Consider the following 19,396-nt stretch of genomic DNA (forward strand, 5'->3'; position numbering starts at 1 on the left):
TCCGTTGAGGCAGTAGAGTGACTGTAGGAGTGTGCAAGATGACTTAGGGAAAATTTCTAGTTAGTGTGGGAATGGCAGCTTGCCTTAAATGTAGAAAAATGTAAGTTAATGATGATGAGAAGGAAAAACAATACTGTAATTTTCGAATCCAGCACTAGTAGTGTGCTGTTTGAGACAGTCACATCTATAAAATATCTAGGCGTTACATTGCAAAGTGATATGAAATGGAACGATCAAGTAAAGATGGTGGTAGGGAGGCCGAATGGACGACCTCGGTTTGTTTGGAGAATTTTAGGAAAGGTGTACCTCGCGGACACCGCGTATAGAACAGTAGTGTGACCCATTCTTGAATACTGCTCGAGTCCTTGGAATCTCCATCAGGTAATATTGAAGAAAGAAATGGAAGCAATTCAGAGGGGTGCTTCTAGATTTATTGCCGGGATTTTCCATCAGATGACGGAGACGTTTCGTGAACTCAAATGGGAATCGCCTGGAGGGAAGTCGACGTTCCTTTCGCGATAGACTATTGAGAAAATTTAGAGGACCTGCATTTGACGCTGACTGTATAACAGTACAACTGTGTGGATGAGCATACATTTTCTACGTGTTTTGCCGGCCGGGGAGGCCGAGCGGTTCTAGGCACTACAGACTGGAACGGCGTGACCGCTACGGTCGCAGGTTCGAATCCTGCCGCGGGCATGGATGGGTGTGATGTACTTTGGTTAGTTAGGTTTAAGTAGTTCTAAGTTCTAGGGGACTGATGACCTCAGACGTTAAGTCCCATAGTGCTCAGAGCCATTTGACCAATTTTTCTACGTGTTTTGCGAAGTTAGTTACATTAATTGTGCTGAATGTTATTCTTGTAAATACACTCCTGGAAATTGAAATAAGAACACCGTGAATTCATTGTCCCAGGAAGGGAAAACTTTATTGACACATTCCTGGGGTCAGATACATCACATGATCACACTGACAGAACCACAGCCACATAGACACAGGCAACACAGCATGCACAATGTCGGCACTAGTACAGTGTATATCCACCTTTCGCAGCAATGCAGGCTGCTATTCTCCCATGGAGACGATCGTAGAGATGCTGGATGTAGTCCTGTGGAACGGCTTGCCATGCCATTTCCACCTGGCGCCTCAGTTGGACCAGCGTTCGTGCTGGACGTGCAGACCGCGTGAGACGACGCTTCATCCAGTCCCAAACATGCTCAATGGGGGACAGATCCGGAGATCTTGCTGGCCAGGGTAGTTGACTTACACCTTCTAGAGCACGTTATTGGCACGGGATACATGCGGACGTGCATTGTCCTGTTGGAACAGCAAGTTCCCTTGCCGGTCTAGGAATGGTAGAACGATGGGTTCGATGACGGTTTGGATGTACCGTGCACTATTCAGGGTCCCCTCGACGATCACCAGTGGTGTACGGCCAGTGTAGGAGATCGCTCCCCACACCATGATGCCGGGTGTTGGCCCTGTGTGCCTCGGTCGTATGCAGTCCTGATTGTGGCGCTCACCTGCACGGCGCCAAACACGCATACGACCATCATTGGCACCAAGGCAGAAGCGACTCTCATCGCTGAAGACGACACGTCTCCATTCGTCCCTCCATTCACGCCTGTCGCGACACCACTGGAGGCGGGCTGCACGATGTTGGGGCGTGAGCGGAAGACGGCCTAACGGTGTGCGGGACCGTAGCCCAGCTTCATGGAGACGGTTGCGAATGGTCCTCGCCGATACCCCAGGAGCAACAGTGTCCCTAATTTGCTGGGAAGTGGCGGTGCGGTCCCCTACGGCACTGCGTAGGATCCTACGGTCTTGGCGTGCATCCGTGCGTCGCTGCGGTCCGGTCCCAGGTCGACTGGCACGTGCACCTTCCGCCGACCACTGGCGACAACATCGATGTACTGTGGAGACCTCACGCCCCACGTGTTGAGCAATTCGGCGGTACGTCCACCCGGCCTCCCGCATGCCCACTATACGCCCTCGCTCAAAGTCCGTCAACTGCACATACGGTTCACGTCCACGCTGTCGTGGCATGCTACCAGTGTTAAAGACTGCGATGGAGCTCCGTATGCCACGGCAAACTGGCTGACACTGACGGCGGCGGTGCACAAATGCTGCGCAGCTAGCGCCATTCGACGGCCAACACCGCGGTTCCTGGTGTGTCCGCTGTGCCGTGCGTGTGATCATTGCTTGTACAGCCCTCTCGCAGTGTCCGGAGCACGTATGGTGGGTCTGACACACCGGTGTCAATGTGTTCTTTTTTCCATTTCCAGGAGTGTATGTTGTCAAGTAACAAACGCTGTTTGTTATTTAAGAACGAGAATATGCATAGAATGTTAACAATTGTAAGCAGACACGCTGACCTAATCAGGGGAAAGACATTGTCAAAGAGTGCGCCAAAAAAGTAGTAGTTTGGAGTCGCGAGGTGGCGATTGGTGTCGCTGTTTGAGTGTATTCGCCGGTGTGGCTATCACAATGGCAGAGATAAGATGTCTGTTTCCGAAATGCAGAGCAGTGGAAACTGAAATGGTTCCTTTGGCGTATGTTTAATATGGGAAAGCTATGGCATTTATTGGTCACAGTACAAATGCAGCAAGAGTAATTCACATATACTCCTGGAAATTGAAATAAGAACACCGTGAATTCATTGTCCCAGGAAGGGGAAACTTTATTGACACATTCCTGGGGTCAGATACATCACATGATCACACTGACAGAACCACAGCCACATAGACACAGGCAACAGAGCATGCACAATGTCGGCACTACTACAGTGTATATCCGCCTTTCGCAGCAATGCAGGCTGCTATTCTCCCATGGAGACGATCGTAGAGATGCTGGATGTAGTCCTGTGGAACGGCTTGCCATGCCATTTCCACCTGGCGCCTCAGTTGGACCAGCGTTCGTGCTGGACGTGCAGACCGCGTGAGACGACGCTTCATCCAGTCCCAAACATGCTCAATGGGGGACAGATCCGGAGATCTTGCTGGCCAGGGTAGTTGACTTACACCTTCTAGAGCACGTTGGGTGGCACGGGATACATGCGGACGTGCATTGTCCTGTTGGAACAGCAAGTTCCCTTGCCGGTCTAGGAATGGTAGAACGATGGGTTCGATGACGGTTTGGATGTACCGTGCACTATTCAGTGTCCCCTCGACGATCACCAGTGGTGTACGGCCAGTGTAGGAGATCGCTCCCCACACCATGATGCCGGGTGTTGGCCCTGTGTGCCTCGGTCGTATGCAGTCCTGATTGTGGCGCTCACCTGCACGGCGCCAAACACGCATACGACCATCATTGGCACCAAGGCAGAAGCGACTCTCATCGCTGAAGACGACACGTCTCCATTCGTCCCTCCATTCACGCCTGTCGCGACACCACTGGAGGCGGGCTGCACGATGTTGGGGCGTGAGCGGAAGACGGCCTAACGGTGTGCGGGACCGTAGCCCAGCTTCATGGAGACGGTTGCGAATGGTCCTCGCCGATACCCCAGGAGCAACAGTGTCCCTAATTTGCTGGGAAGTGGCGGTGCGGTCCCCTACGGCACTGCGTAGGATCCTACGGTCTTGGCGTGCATCCGTGCGTCGCTGCGGTCCGGTCCCAGGTCGACGGGCACGTGCACCTTCCGCCGACCACTGGCGACAACATCGATGTACTGTGGAGACCTCACGCCCCACGTGTTGAGCAATTCGGCGGTACGTCCACCCGGCCTCCCGCATGCCCACTATACGCCCTCGCTCAAGTCCGTCAACTGCACATACGGTTCACGTCCACGCTGTCGCGGCATGCTACCAGTGTTAAAGACTGCGATGGAGCTCCGTATGCCACGGCAAACTGGCTGACACTGACGGCGGCGGTGCACAAATACTGCGCAGCTAGCGCCATTCGACGGCCAACACCGCGGTTCCTGGTGTGTCCGCTGTGCCGTGCGTGTGATCATTGCTTGTACAGCCCTCTCGCAGTGTCCGGAGCAAGTATGGTGGGTCTGACACACCGGTGTCAATGTGTTATTTTTTCCATTTCCAGGAGTGTAGCATCATGAGTACTGTGGGCCGTTGTTATTCCCTATGGTATGCCAGGAAGAGCAACCTGTGCCCTAGTTTACGACTAAATGAAGCCACTCGACAAACCAGCGGCATCATAGAGTGAAGTAAGATCTAGACTTTTTATAACCAGAAGTGTAATAGGCTGACCAGCGTAGTTTGATTTTTAATGCTTAAATAGTATTGTTACGCCTGCATATTCTATAGATGTCACTGTCTCAAACAAAACACTACTAGTGCTGGATTCGAGAATTACACTATTGTTTTTCCTACTTATTGACATTAACTTACATATTTGTACATTTAAGGCAGGCTGCCATTCTCACACCAACTAGAAATTTTCCCTAAGTTTTCTTGCACACTCCTACAATCACTCTACTGGCTCAACAGTGTTACATTTTCTCCATGCGAATGCGACAGTGAGGAAGATATTAATCACATTTTCTTCGACTGACACAGAAACTTTCAAGAAACCACGAAGCTACACTACTGGCCATTAAAATTGCTGCACCAAGAAGAAGTGCAGATGATAATCGGGTATTCATTGGACAAATATATTATACTAGAACTGACATGTGATTACATTTTCACGCAATTTGGGTGCGTAGATCCTGAGAAATCAGTACCCAGAACAACCACTTCTGGCCGTAATAACTGCCTTGATACGTCTGGGCATTGAGTAAAACAGACTTGGATGGCGCGTACAGGTACAGCTGCCCATGCAGCTTCAACACGATACCACAGTTCATCACGAGTAGTGACTGGCGTATTGTGACGAGCCAGTTGCTCGGCCACCATTGACCAGACGTTTCCAGTTGGTGAGAGATCTTGAGAATGTGCTGGCCAGGGCAGCAGTCGAACATTTTCTGTATCCAGAAAGGCCCATACAGGATCTGCAACATGCGGTCGTGCATTATCATTCTGAAATGTAGGGTTTCGCAGGGATCGAATGAAGGGCAGAGCCACGGGTAGTAACATATCTGAAACGTAACGTTCACTGTTCAAAGTGCCGTCAATGCGAACAAGAGGTAACCGAGACGTGTAAGCAATGGCACCCCATACCATCACGCTCGGTGATACGCCAGTATGACGATGATGAATACACGCTTCCAATGTGCGTTCACCGCGATATCGCCAAACACGGATGCGACCATTATGATGCTGTAAAAAGAACATGGATCCATCAGAAAAAATGAAGTTTTGCCACTCGTGCACCCACGTTCATCGTTGAGTACACCATCGCAGGCACTCCTGTCTGTGATGCAGCAGCAAGGGTAACCGCAGCCATGGTCTTCGAGCTGATAGTCCATGCTGTTGCGAACGTCGTCCAACTGTTCGTGCAGATGGTTGTTGTCTTACAAACGTCCCCATCTGTCGACTCAGGGATCGAGACGTGGCTGCACGATCCGTTACAGCCATGCGGGTAAGATGCCTGTCAACTCGACTGCTAGTGATACGAGGTTGTTGGGATCCAGCACGGCGTTCCGTATTACCCTCCTGAACTCACCGATTCCATATTCTGCTAACAGTCATTGGATCTCGACCAATGCGGGCAGCAATGTTGCGATACGATAAACCGAAATCGCGATAGGCTAGAATCGGACCTTTATCAAAGTGGAAACGTGATGGTACGCATTTCTCCTCCTTACACGAAACACCACGACTGCGTTTCACCGGGCAACGCCCGTCAACTGCTGTTTGTGTATGTGAAATCGGTTATAAACTTTCCTCATGTCAGCACATTGTAGGTGTAGCCACCGGCGCCAACCTTGTGTGAATGCTCTGAAAAGCTAATCATTTGCATATCACAGCATCTTCTTGCTGTCGGTTAAATTTCGCGTCTGTAGCACGTCATCTTCGTGGTGTAGCAATTTTAATGGCCCGTAGTGTATTACAGCATCTGGTGATTTCTGGAAATGCCTTGTTTACAAACATATTGGCACGTAAATAATTTTCATCCAATTAGTTTCTATCCTATACCTATGTGCGAACCGAGATAATCAGAAAATGAACTGAAAATGACGTGAACATTAATTTATTAGATTATCAAAACTTAATTTTTACAACTTTTGAACAATTACGTAACAATGAAATTCTTGGCTGTAGGATGAATAATATCAGAAATAGAATGATGCAAAAGCCAGCATTAATTTATTTGCTAAAAGTAGAGTAACTTTCATAATAATAAATTTGTAGTAAAACTTTACTTAGCTTGGACATTGATTTTCATTTTCAAACCACAGTGCTAATTTATAGCTTGTGGCACAATTTATAACTTTAATTACAAAGATATGTCAGAGTAACTGACAGGTAAATGACAGTCCTTACCAATGAGTAAACTCAATCTTTCTGCTTGCTACGATTACGACACTCAGTATTGCGGCGAGTAACGTAACGAAAGTTTCTGTCCGAAGCCAGTAAACAATCATACTTTAATTAATCTTTGGAAATTAATATAATATGTTCTTTGTGTTTGCCATAGGATTATTATTTGACTACTGTGACGTGTGTGGTACGAAGTACTTGAATGTGTGCGTTACGTACTGTTTCCCCCTTACGACGCCAATAACTATTCTTACGCAAAATTCCTTACGAGTATAAAGTTCAGTTTCAATTTAATTATTCTTCTTCCGGGAAGGAACTGGCGACCGTTGGTTATTTTCATTAGTGACATACTTTGAAAACCTTTTTCTAAATGTTCCACTAACTACTGTTCGTTAAATATTGTTGTTGTTGTTGTGGTCTTCAGTCCTGAGACTGGTTTGATGCAGCTCTCCATGCTACTCTATCCTGTGCAAGCTTCTTCATCTCCCAGTACCTACTGCAACCTACATCCTTCTGAATCTGCTTAGTGTATTGATCTCTTGGTCTCCCTCTACGATTTTTACCCTCCACGCTGCCCTCCAATGCTAAATTTGTGATCCCTTGATGCCTCAAAACATGTCCTACAAACCGATCCCTTCTTCTAGTCAAGTTGTGCCACAAACTTCTCTTCTCCTCAATCCTATTCAATACTTCCTCATTAGTTACGTGATCTACCCACCTTCAGCATTCTTCTGTAGCACCACATTTCGAAAGCTTCTATTCTCTTCTTGTCCAAACTGGTTATCGTCCATGTTTCACTTCCATACATGGCTACACTCCATACAAATACTTTCAGAAACGACTTCCTGACACTTAAATCTGTACTCGATGTTAACAAATTTCTCTTCTTCAGAATCGATTTCCTTGCCATTGCCAGTAAATATTAGGTTACGTAATAAAAATATATAAAGTTTCTAATCGTCCTTGCTAAAATACTGAGCAGTGGCGATTCTGTTATAGCTTCATCTACTTCTCTCGGTTTTGCATTATTCTCCAGAGTAGATGCCTTTTCCCCACAGAGTAGGGACTTCAGGTACACGGTCAAAGAGAAAAGCCTAATTAACCGGAGAGGTAAGAGGGTTATAACTGCAGAACGACGGTACTGCCTCTAATGTACATTTCGCGTAAGGACCACGAAAGTGATACACGAGAAATTAGGGCTCGCTAGAAGATATATAGACTGTCGTTGTCCCCTCGCTCTATTCACGATTGGAACAGGACAGGAAACGGCTAGTACCTGCCGACATGCACCGCACGGTAGCTTGCGGGGTATGCAGGTGGATGCAGACGTTTTGTAATGGGTTTGTGGTTTTACTCAGCTTGGATTTTTATCAGCCTAGCACCACTGTCCTATTCGTAAGCAACCGCGATCTTCTTCATCATATCCATCCCTTACTGCTTGTTTCTGAATGCACATGTATCATTCAGAGGAGAGAGTATCACTGTCTTCAGTCCTCTAAGAAGGAAGCCCAGTAGCGCAGTGCGTATCTTTCTAACAAACGGATCAGCTGATATCACGTAAAAGGGGGAGGGGGGATGGTAGACTACCCTGTCCAGGACCCATCAGAAATTTGTTTAGGGTGTAAAGATTGATCAAATTTCACACAGTTGTAGGTGCCCCATATGCAGTTCAACAGTATACTCACTAAGCCTCTAACAAACCTAAGTAAGAGATACTGATGTTCAACTGTATCACAGAGCCTTTCAGAGTCTACATTTGTTGTTTCTATCCCTATCTCTGAATCTTAATTTAAATGAATATATCCCTTTAAGCTGCGAAAGTGCTCACATCGACCTGCTGGATATCAGCGTGCTTTAATACTGAGCGATAACTTGGGAATGCTTTTAACCTGCTGTTGAGAAGACTTGTACAAATTTTAAATTTTATATTAACTTAACTTTACGGGATGGTCAGATTGTTGGATGTGGGCGGCACGGAAGGTGTCATTTGTCAGGGCTGATTTAAAGTCGTGCATTTATAGAAAATAAAAGTTTACGCCAGATTTGGGTCACAACGCAACATTCCAGGATGGATATTCTTACACCATAGGCAATAATGTTTTCCAAAGAATTATTAAGTGACACTTTGAAAATAGACTCTCCTTCAATTTTGAAAAAAAAAACACCCTACATTCAATTCTATACAACAAATAGTCATTCCAACAAATGATGTGGAACATAAGCAGGAGTCAGTAAGGAGGGTGGAATGTATATACATTGATAAAACTTGAACTGGAAGAAGCATGATACTGAGCTCAGACAATTAAGTTCAGCCACTTTCTCTCACGGTATAATTCCTAATCTCCTCGTATATTTTGCGTATTTCCACTCAATAAAGGGTTTGTGTGGTAACTCGTCACCTAGAAAACAGGTATTGATTGTACAAATGCGAACAGTAAGAACAATATTTGGTGTAAGATAGATACAGGAAAATTAAAGAGACCTTTGGAGAAAGAGAACCACTTGTATGAATATCAAGAGCTCAGATTGAAACCCAGTTCTAAGCAAAGAAGGGAAAGCAGAAAGGTGGGAGGAGTATATAGAGGGTCTACACAAGGGAGACGTACTTGAGGGCAATATTCTGGAAATTGAAGAGAATGTATATGAAGATGAAATGGGAGATACAATACTGCGTGAAGAGTTTGACCGAGCACTGAAAGACCTGAGTCGAAACAAGGCCCCGGGAGCAGACAAGATTCCATTAGAACTACTGACGGCCTCGGGAGAGCCAGTCCTGACAAAACTCTACCATCTGGTGAGCAAGATGTATGAGACAGGCGAAGTACCCTCAGACTCCAAGAAGAATATAATAATTCCAATCCCAAAGAAAGCAGGTGTTGACAGATGTGAAAATTACCGAACTATCAGTTTAATAAGCCACAGCTGCAAAATACTAACGCGAATTCTTTACAGACGAATGGAAAAACTAGTAGAAGCCAACCTTGGGGAAGATCAGTTTGGATTCTGTAGAAATATTGGAACACGTGAGGCAATACTGACCTTACGACTTATCTTAGAAGAAAGATTAAGGAAAGGCAAACCTACGTTTCTAGCATTTGTAGACTTAGAGAAAGCTTTTGACAATGTTGACTGGAATACTCTCTTTCAAATTCTGAAGGTGGCAGGGGTAAAATACAGGGAGCGAAAGGCTATTTACAATTTGTACAGAAGCCAGATGGGAGCTATAAGAGTCGAGGGACATGAAAGAGAATCAGCGGTTGGGAAGGGAGTGAGACAGGCTTGTAGCTTCTCCCCGATGTTATTCAATCTGTATATTGAGCAAGAAGTAAAGGAAACAAAAGAAAAGTTCGGAGTAGGTATTAAAATCCAAGGAGAACAAATAAAAACTTTGATGTTGTAATTCTGTCAGAGACAGCAAAGGACTTGGAAGAGCAGTTGAATGGAATGGACAGTGTCTTGAAAGGAGGAAATAAGATGAACATCAACAAAAGCAAAACTGGGATAACGGAATGTAGTCGAATTAAGTCGGGTGATGCTGAGCGAATTAGATTAGGAAATGAGACACTTAAAGTAGTAAAGGAGTTCTGCTATTTGGGGAGCAAAATAACTGATGATGGTCGAAGTAGAGAGGATAGAAAATGTAAACAGGCAATGGCAAGAAAAGCGTTTCTGAAGAAGAGAAATTTGTTAACATCGAGTATAGATTTAAGTGTCAGGAAGTCGTTTCTGAAAGTAATTGTATGGAGTGTAGCCATTTATGGAAGTGAAACATGGACGATAAATAGTTTGGACAAGAAGAGAATAGAAGCTTTCGATATGTGGTGCTACAGAAGAATGCTGAAGATTAGATGGGTATATCACATAACTAATGAGGAGGTATTGAACAGAATTGGGGAGAAGAGGAATTTGTGGTACAACTTGACAAGAAGAAGGGACCGGTTGGTAGGGCATGTTCTAAGGCAACAAGGGATCACAAATTTAGCATTGGAGGGCAGCGTGGAAGGTAAAAATCATAGAGGGAGACCAAGAGATGAATACACTAAGCAGATTCAGAAGGACGTAGGTTGCAGTAAGTACTGGGAGATGAAGAAGCTTGCACAGGATAGAGTAGCATGGAGACCTGTATCAAATCAGTCTCAGGACTGAAGACCACAACAACAACAGCAACCTCTTAAAGGAACTAGGCATTTTAACTACACCGTCACAATACACATATTCCTTAAAGGAATTCGTCGTAAATAATCCACCACAATTTGAGAGGAACAGTGAAGTAAACACTTACGGCACTACAGGGAAAATTGACCTTCATTACCCATCGTTAAAGCTGTCAATGACCCAGAAAGGTGTTCAAGCAAACTTCAGCAAAGAAAATTTTTCATTTGTGCAATAACATACAATGTCTGACAGGAAGCAAAGCAAATTTTAAATCTAAGTTAAAATCATTTTTCCTGGACAGCTAATTCCATGCCATTGAATAATTTCTACTTATAAACTATTATCCAGTAAAAATGTGTAGTTGCATGTGTTCATTAATGTTAACACATATCCTGTAAACTGACTCGTTTCACATTGTTTGATAAAAGAATCGTTCAAACGATATATGGAACAAGTAACTGACTAAGAAACAAAGTAGGCGGCCGAAAGTTAATAGATGTTAAAAAGTGACAGTGGTGTTGCAGAAGCAAAAACTGTATAGTAGAGACAAGGGCAGACGCAGGAGAGAGGGGCGCAGTTTGCAGAAATACAAGAGAGCAGCGGGAGGTGGTCTGAACCATCTGACCTATAGGAGAGCTAAAACGCAAAAGAATGTATTCCAGAACTGTGTCTTTGCAGGCAGGTATGAGAGGCAGTCACATGGCCTCTCTCCCATGCCTCCTAATTGATTTTAAAAGATTGCTGGGCTATGCTACGTCTTAGTGCAGGCTCTGCACTGCCCTTGGCCTTTGTTACATTTATCCAGCATGCATATAGCGCACGTATTTATTAGGTGGCAACAGCAGAGTCCCTTGCTGAATCTGATACGAAGTCTACATTTCCCCTCTGCGAATTTCGACGTTGGTTTGCATGAATTATCTGACACCCCATCGCTGTTTATGCCATTAAGTTCAGTTCAAAGAGGATCAAGCTAGTTTCCTCGCACCGAAGAGAATCGATCTTCTGAAACTGTACCAGGACGGGTCGTCAGCTGGTTCTTTTTTGTTGACGTACTCACCATGGTGTGTTGCAAGTGTGCGTCAGCGTCAGGTAGCGGACTCCCAGCTCTTGATAGACACGCAGAATGCCCAGGCTGGAGTCGATCGAGTGACCTCCCTCTACCGCGATCAGGCTACCGATCTTGCCTGCCGCGAAAGCCTCTCCAATGCCTGCAACATTCATGTAACGTTAGCTGCCACGTCATGGAGCAGTTGCTCATCACATCAACCAAGAGCAGTTGGTGCTCCATGCTACCAGCTCCAGCAGTCAACAAGGTTATCTATTCATTTACTTGTATTGCAGCTACATATAATTTTCTACTGTTCTGTCTACCTTCATGCGTGCTCGTAGCTTTCATGTTACTCATTTTACAGTGTGTGTAACGGTCTGAGGAGGATCAGACAACGATGTGAACAAGTCACCGTTTTCAAAATAAAATATTTTTTTATGTCTTGACAGTTTTTTAAAAATATTTTTAGTAGTATTTTAGGACCGCTAATATTTCCTGAAACTATGTTTCAAAAATTAAATATACGTATTTAATAGTTAGCAAAACAACTAAAACGAAAACGGTCACATGTTTTGTGAAATTATTTGTCGAAAATTAAGAAATGAAACACATCAAACAAACGTTTACGCGCCTTTGATTCTAGAAATCATGTACAGCAACTGAGTTGGTCACTGACAAGAAACCCCTTGACTGCGCGGTCGTAAGTTCAATTTTAGTAAGGAAAATTTGAAAGTGTTGTGTTAACATTTATGACAGGAAAAAATTTATCTGCTAATGACTCACCATGTCCATTAGGAGGGTGACAGGATACGAGTGTGTGAAAGGTGCAGAGATCATCCTTTTATTGGATGTACATACAGGGTGACAATTACTGAACTATGTGACATAAAATCGACATACCTTCTGAAGCATTTGCGATAGGATGTTCAAACTGCACGGTTGGCGGCAAAGCTTGATCAGAATTAGTATACGCAAGCGCACGCACCTTGCTGTTGTCGGCCGTTGGCACGTGAAAATGTCACGGTACAGCGTGCCTGAGCGTATAGCACTTGTGAAGGCTTACTATGAGAATAATAACAGCCCAACAGCGGCTCAAAAGAAATTTGCGACCGAGTTCAAGCTGAAGACAACCGTTTCAAGTGTGCTAGCAATCAAGAATTTCATTCACAAGTTTGATAGATAGGGTATTGTTCATGATGACAGTGTTGGTAATAAAGGTCGCCTAAAAGGGTGAAAACGCCTGAAAACATCGAGAAGACACGCGCTGTGTCTTATACCAGACCCAGGAAATCGATCAGACGAGGTCCACAACAGGTGGGGATCACCTGCGAGACACTGCTACAAATTATTGTAGAAGACCTGTAACTCTTCTCATACAAAATTCAAATCCATCAGCCATTAAGCCCCAGGGTTTCGCCAACACTATTGTCCACAGCGACTAAGACCTCTTCCGTTTGGATGGGTTCGTCAATAAGCAAAATTGGCGCATTTGGGAGACCGAGAATCCGCATTTCGTGACTGAGAAGTCTCTTCATCATCAACGGGTGATTGTGTGGTGTGAAATGTTCAGTCACGGAATAATCGGTGCGTTATTATTTGATGGCACGGTGACTACCAAACGGTACGTGAAAGTTTTGGAAGATGATTTCATCCTCATTATCCAAAGTGATCCTCATTTCGACAACATGTGTTTCATGCAAGACGCACCTCGACCTCACCGATGCAGGAGAGTGTTTGATGTTCTGGAGGATTTTGAGGTCCGCATTCCACTGGCATGGTCATCGTTTGGTCGCCATATTCTCGGGATCTCATCACATGCGACTCCTTTTTGTGGGGATGTATTAAAGACAAGATATACAACAAAAACCTGAAAACCATTGCTGAACTGAAAACAGCCATTCAGGAGATCATCGACAATATCGATGTTCCGACTTTTCAGCGGGTCATGCAAAATTTCCTATTCGTCTGCGCCACGTCATCGCCAATGATGGCAGGCATATCGAACATGTAACAACCTAAATCCGAATATCTGTAGTAACGTTTACATGTTGAATAAAGTGTGCACGCCGTAGTTTGTAACTAATTTACTTTTTTTCATGTCGTTCGATATTTGTCATCCTGTATTATACTTCAGAAAATGGACATCATTGACATTCAAGATATGTTCAAAATAAATCATCAACTTGCACCTTGGACACCGAATGAAAACTTGCGCACCACAGTGATAACAAAGGCTTGCACCATCAAGATCGAAGGCGAGCTTCTTGGAAGTTACAAACTGTGCAAGACGTTCAGCTAGGAACAACCTTCAAAGAATATTTATAGAATCGTATTGGTGTAACGGTGTGATAAGAACTCATGGAATGTGATGGCACGCAGCCTAATGTTAAACCGCCTATCGTGGAGCTTATCGTGAAACTGGTTATTCTTTATGGCGCAGTTGCAGATAGAGCTATAATGTGTTTTATAGGCATAGGAAAAACAAATATCCAGCGACTAAATTTGTCCAGTGTTTCCAGGTAGTATGAATTGCAACGCCACACACTTTTCAGGAGGGATAGTATGTTCGAAAGCAATATGAGTTTTGTACGCAGACCAGGAATCAAGCAAAAGCAAGTTATTTAGAACAGCTATCGGACAAAAGCCGCGCTCATATCATGATTGTAATTCTCTGACGTCCATTTTCCCACTCTTACTTGCTGTTGCGTAAATATTCCCTAATGCCCTTGCAAGATCAAGCACACGAGGAAGAATCATAGGGGACAGGGCACCTCCAACTTCCCTTAGCACAATAAATAACTTTCCAGGCAACTTACAACCTAAATTAATTGTACATGAATACCTTACGGCGTTGATGTTAGTTGCTGTTGATACAACTCTCTTGGTTCGTCTAATTTCGGGGCTTCTTTTCATATACATTTTGTCTTGAAATCCCGATTGGTCGGAGTTGAAAACAAATTCCTTACTGAACGATAGGATAAGTTTGTTTATTTCGTCTGCCAATTTTCGGGTTGATTCGACAGTTTTCTGTGCATCGTTACAATGAGGCGTTGTTTGCAATTCAGTTATCTTACGTCTTCAAATTCGGTTGTACTTTGTGAAGTTATTCAACCCTCCACCGCTTCCCATGAAATCACTGTAATCTATGCTGCGCGCTGGTTTATGTGCATAACGTAGTAGGTTACTATCATGCATGTTCTGCACATTGTATCGGGCGTCTTTGAAACGCGCAAACAACATTTTTTTTTAACAAGTGCGCATTCTCCTCCCCTGAACATCCACAGTTTCTCTTACACACAACGTGCAAGTGTGCTGTGGACAACATGGTTTATTCCTTAGAACAGAGGATTTTTCTGGTGTTGGAATTCCACCGCCTAAAACACAGTGTTGTTGCAACAAGACGAAGTTTTCAACGGAGGTGTAATGTAACCAAAGGACCGAAAAGCGATGCAATAAAGAATCTGTTTGCCAAATTTCAACGGACTGGGAACGTGACGGATGAACGTGCTGGAAAGGTAGGGCGACCGCGTACGGCAACCACAGAGGGCAACGCGCAGCTAGTGCAGCAGGTGATCCAACAGCGGCCTCGGGTTTCCGTTCGCCGTGTTGCAGCTGCGGTCCAAATGACGCCAACGTCCACGTATCGTCTCATGCGCCAGAGTTTACACCTCTATCCATACAAAATTCAAACGCGGCAACCCCTCAGCGCTGCTACCATTGCTGCACGAGAGACATTCGCTAACAATATAGTGCACAGGATTGATGACGGCGATATGCATGTGGGCAGCATTTGGTTTACTGACGAAGCTTATTTTTACCTGGACGGCTTCGTCAATAAACAGAACTGGCGCATATGGGGAACCGAAAAGCCCCATGTTGCAGTCCCATCGTCCCTGCATCCTCAAAAAGTACTGGTCTGGGCCGCCATGTCTTCCAAAGGAATCATTGGCCCATTTTTCAGATCCGAAACGATTACTGCATCACGCTATCTGGACATTCTTCGTGAATTTGTGGCGGTACAAACTGCCTTAGACGACACTGCGAACACCTCGTGGTTTATGCAAGATGGTGCCCGGCCACATCGCACGGCCGACGTCTTTAATTTCCTGAATGAATATTTCGATGATCGTGTGATTGCTTTGGGCTATCCGAAACATACAGGAGGCGTCGTGGATTGGCCTCCCTATTCGCCAGACATGAACCCCTGTGACTTCTTTCTGTGGGGACACGTGAAAGACCAGGTGTACCGCCAGACTCCAGAAACAATTGAACAGCTGAAGCAGTACATCTCATCTGCATGTGAAGCCATTCCGCCAGACACGTTGTCAAAGGTCTCGGGTAATTTCATTCAGAGACTACGCCATATTATTGCTACGCATGGTGGATATGTGGAAAATATCGTACTATAGAGTTTCCCAGACCGCAGCGCCATCTGTTGTTGAAAATTGTAACTACTGTAATTTCGAAAGTTTGTCCGCCTGAAAATGTACTCTTGTCCCAAGCATATTGCAACAAACGGTGTATTTCTATCGCTGCTCGTTTAGTTTTTATTGCCGTTTCAAATATACCGGTCATTTTTGAAACACCCTGTATGTACTTAAGAGAGATAAAAGTACTATCCTCATCTGTCTTCTCTTTTGGAAATGCAGGAACTATGACCTCTCATCGACTTTACTTTGAGTAGCGTATAGTGGTAGGTACTTTTGCAGAGGAGGAAAGAACCAGGGGGAACTAGGTGTTCTGCAATCTTCCTCCTAAATAACAACACCGAGTTGCTGTCTTCCACCGACACTGAAACCGAGGTATTGTGTTACAGTTCACCCGTTGGGAAGCTTATTGTCTCCCATGTTAAAGTGAATAAATTCAAGACGGCAACAGTGTATCAATCATCAAGAATTGGATGTGGCAATGATGTTATCCCTAAATGACAGCAAGGCATAGGAACGATCATTTTGTGCTCTCAATGTGTGGACCCGGAGACCTTATATACGAAAGACGCTCTTCCAGCAGCTACTTACAGAAAAAGATCCAGCCAGTAAATTACGGACCATGTAGGAGTGAACGACACCTGTAGTCTAGGCTTCTAGGTCATACTCGGATCATTTCAGAGTTTGATAAATAGTCTGAGGACCAGCATCGCCCACGGAATATGAACGCAGCTGATGATGTGTACTATTCTCCACAGAACTGTGGCCTCTAGGCTCTGCGTTGAGAGGAAGGCTTGAACCAGAGGCTTCAGAAATGCTGTGAGAAACTAGGCTGCGACTTTCCAATAAATGGTTCCGTAGCGTCTAGTTATCCAGATATTCGTTTGAGGGGAGCACACAAGATACTCTTTTCAGATTAGAAAATGATAGTTGTAGGGACCAAAAGGCTGTAGTGTCAGATAAAAAAAATAACTCCCACAGATGACGCTGTTACATTTCTGGTGAACGACTGCTGAAGGGCCGACCGCAGTGGTCAAGCGGTACTAGGGTCAACAGTCTGGAACCGCGCGACCGCTACGGTCGCAGGTTCGAATCCTGCCTCGGGCAGGGATGTGTGTGATGTCCTTAGGTTAGTTCTAGGGGACTGATGACCTCAGATATTAAGTCCCATAGTGCTCAGAGTCATTTGAGAGTTGTCCGACCAAGAAATATGTTTCCAGTCATCAACAGTCCAATGTCGATGTTAATGAGCCCAGGCGAGGCGTAAAGATTTGTGTCGTGTTGTCATCAAGGGTACACGAGTGGGTCTTCGGCTCCAAAGTCCATGTCGATGATGAATGGTTCGCACTCTGACGCTCTTTGCTGGCCCAGCAGTGAAATCTGTAGCAATTTGCGGAAGGATTGCACTTCTGTCAGGTTGAACGATTCTCTTCAGTCGTCTTTGGTCCCATTCTTACAGGATCTTTTTCCGGTCGCAGCGATGTCGGAGATTTGATGTTTTACAGAATTCCTGGTATTCACGGTACCCTTGTGAAATGGTCGTACGGGGAAATCCCCACTTCATCGCTACGTCGGAGATTCTGTGTCCCATCGCTCGTGCGTCGACTATAACATCACGTTCAGACTAACTTAAATCTTGATAACCTTCCATTGTAGCAGCAGTAACCGATCTAATAACTGCGCCAGACACTTGTTGTCTTAGAGAGACATTGCCGACTGCAGCGCCTTGTTCTGTCTGTTTACGTATCTTTGTATTTGAATACGCATGCCTATACCAGCTTCTTTGGCGCTTCAGTGTATATTCCCTAATTCTACAGTTACATTGGAGGTTTTAATCATCTGGGATAATTACAAGTGGTGGCCCTGACAAGACGTGCTGCAAAGCAGTACGTTCTCTGAAAACAACGTAATGTTACAATAGACAGTTCGCAAGCCCACTCATGACAGATGTATATCAGATCTCATGGCAAGGAACTCTTTGAGGCTGTGTAAAGGGTTTTTCAACTGCCTCAATATCACCGATACCAGTTCGGTATACATGGTGATAAAAAAGTTTCGAATATTTCGAAAAGCGGAAGTACGCACCAAAACAAGAAGAAAAGTTTCCAGTAAACATGGGTGAGCCGTTGAGTTAGTAAACTGTTCTGTCTGGTGCCACTGGCCTCGTAAATACAGGCCGTAGTTTTGTACTAAGATACTAGTTGTCGTTTGAAAATTTGTCCCGCTATTATATTGTCTTTCCTTTCTGGTTTATACCCGATCATTAATGTTCTAATGAATCAGCTCCTGGTCGTAAATACAGCCGGAAAAATTGTACTAAGGCACAGGTTACGGTTAAACAAAACTGCGGACTTTGTGGTTAGATTTAGATGTTAACCGGTTCAGTTCTTTGATTGTCATTGTTATCTGAACAACATGTTGTACTAAGCTGTGTGTACTAAGCAGTGTACTTTAGCTGGATGTTGTGGTTCTGCCGAGTGAGTTCTCTTGTAATAAGTGTTCACAAGTAAGGTTTTAAGACGTTCCTTCAGAGCGGTCTTAATAATTGACAATCAGTTTAACTTTGAAAACATTAACAGGCATCTGTTACCAGGGCTTTAGTCAAAATACGACCGTCATAAGGGACTGGTTAGGAGCCAGTCAACCTTGGTTGCCGATTGAAATTAAGAGGTTGGTGGCTTTGAAGTAAGCCTTATCATTGTCATATTATTTCCTAGTCTATTTAACCTTTAAGCACAGGTGCGCGCATCTTAACCCCGAACCTTTAAACATACAGATTTCAAATTAAAAATTACGTCATCTGTTTTGAGTAATTGAATCACTCTTGTCCTCAGTGGTGTATATAGTTTTCATGTGTTGCAGAGTGGCATTTAATAAGAGGGACTGTGTCCAGCGTGATAGTAAACACATCTGTCTCACCCGATAATCGGCGGGATGCTGGTCCGGCCGTCTTGTAATTATTGTCATTGTTTGCTGTTTTGATTTCTTTTGCAAAAGCCTATTCATCCCAAGAGTTAAAGTCAAAAGAAGTTTGCAAATTTGTTCATTTTGTAAAATAACAAAACATTTATGGTTATATATTGTTAAATAAACAGGTTGTGTGAAAAGAAAGTTATACTGGTGGTTTCCCCCTACCACGTTTTCCTTAATTCCAGTGAGTACTCGCGTCTTAATGGGCTCTGCAATGCTCACTTTAAGGGCTATGACCACTTGAGCATCACTGGTACTATGAAACACATCTATTCTATTGAACAAGTGCTCATAGCTCTTAAAGTATGCATTTATAACCTATGTGTACTTGATAGCATTTCGTGTTTTGGTCCATGCTACCTCCTCCAAAAATATGGAAAGCAAATAGCTTGTAGTAGAAGGGATGTGTTACACAA

At 44.4% G+C, this 19,396-nt stretch overlaps 1 protein-coding gene across 1 annotated transcript in view; it reads right to left on the reverse strand.

Moving 5' to 3' along the window:
- The window catches only part of LOC126195027 (dipeptidase 1-like), a 397,993-nt gene that overhangs the window by 257,120 nt on the left and 121,477 nt on the right, over positions 1-19,396 (reverse strand). The window contains exon 5 of the mRNA XM_049933467.1: positions 11,593-11,743. Within this exon, the coding sequence (XP_049789424.1) occupies positions 11,593-11,743 (151 nt within the window). The remainder of the gene's footprint in view (positions 1-11,592; positions 11,744-19,396) is intronic.

The sequence above is a fragment of the Schistocerca nitens genome, chromosome 7 (genome assembly GCF_023898315.1).
Source record: "Schistocerca nitens isolate TAMUIC-IGC-003100 chromosome 7, iqSchNite1.1, whole genome shotgun sequence".
NCBI lineage: Eukaryota > Metazoa > Arthropoda > Insecta > Orthoptera > Acrididae > Schistocerca > Schistocerca nitens.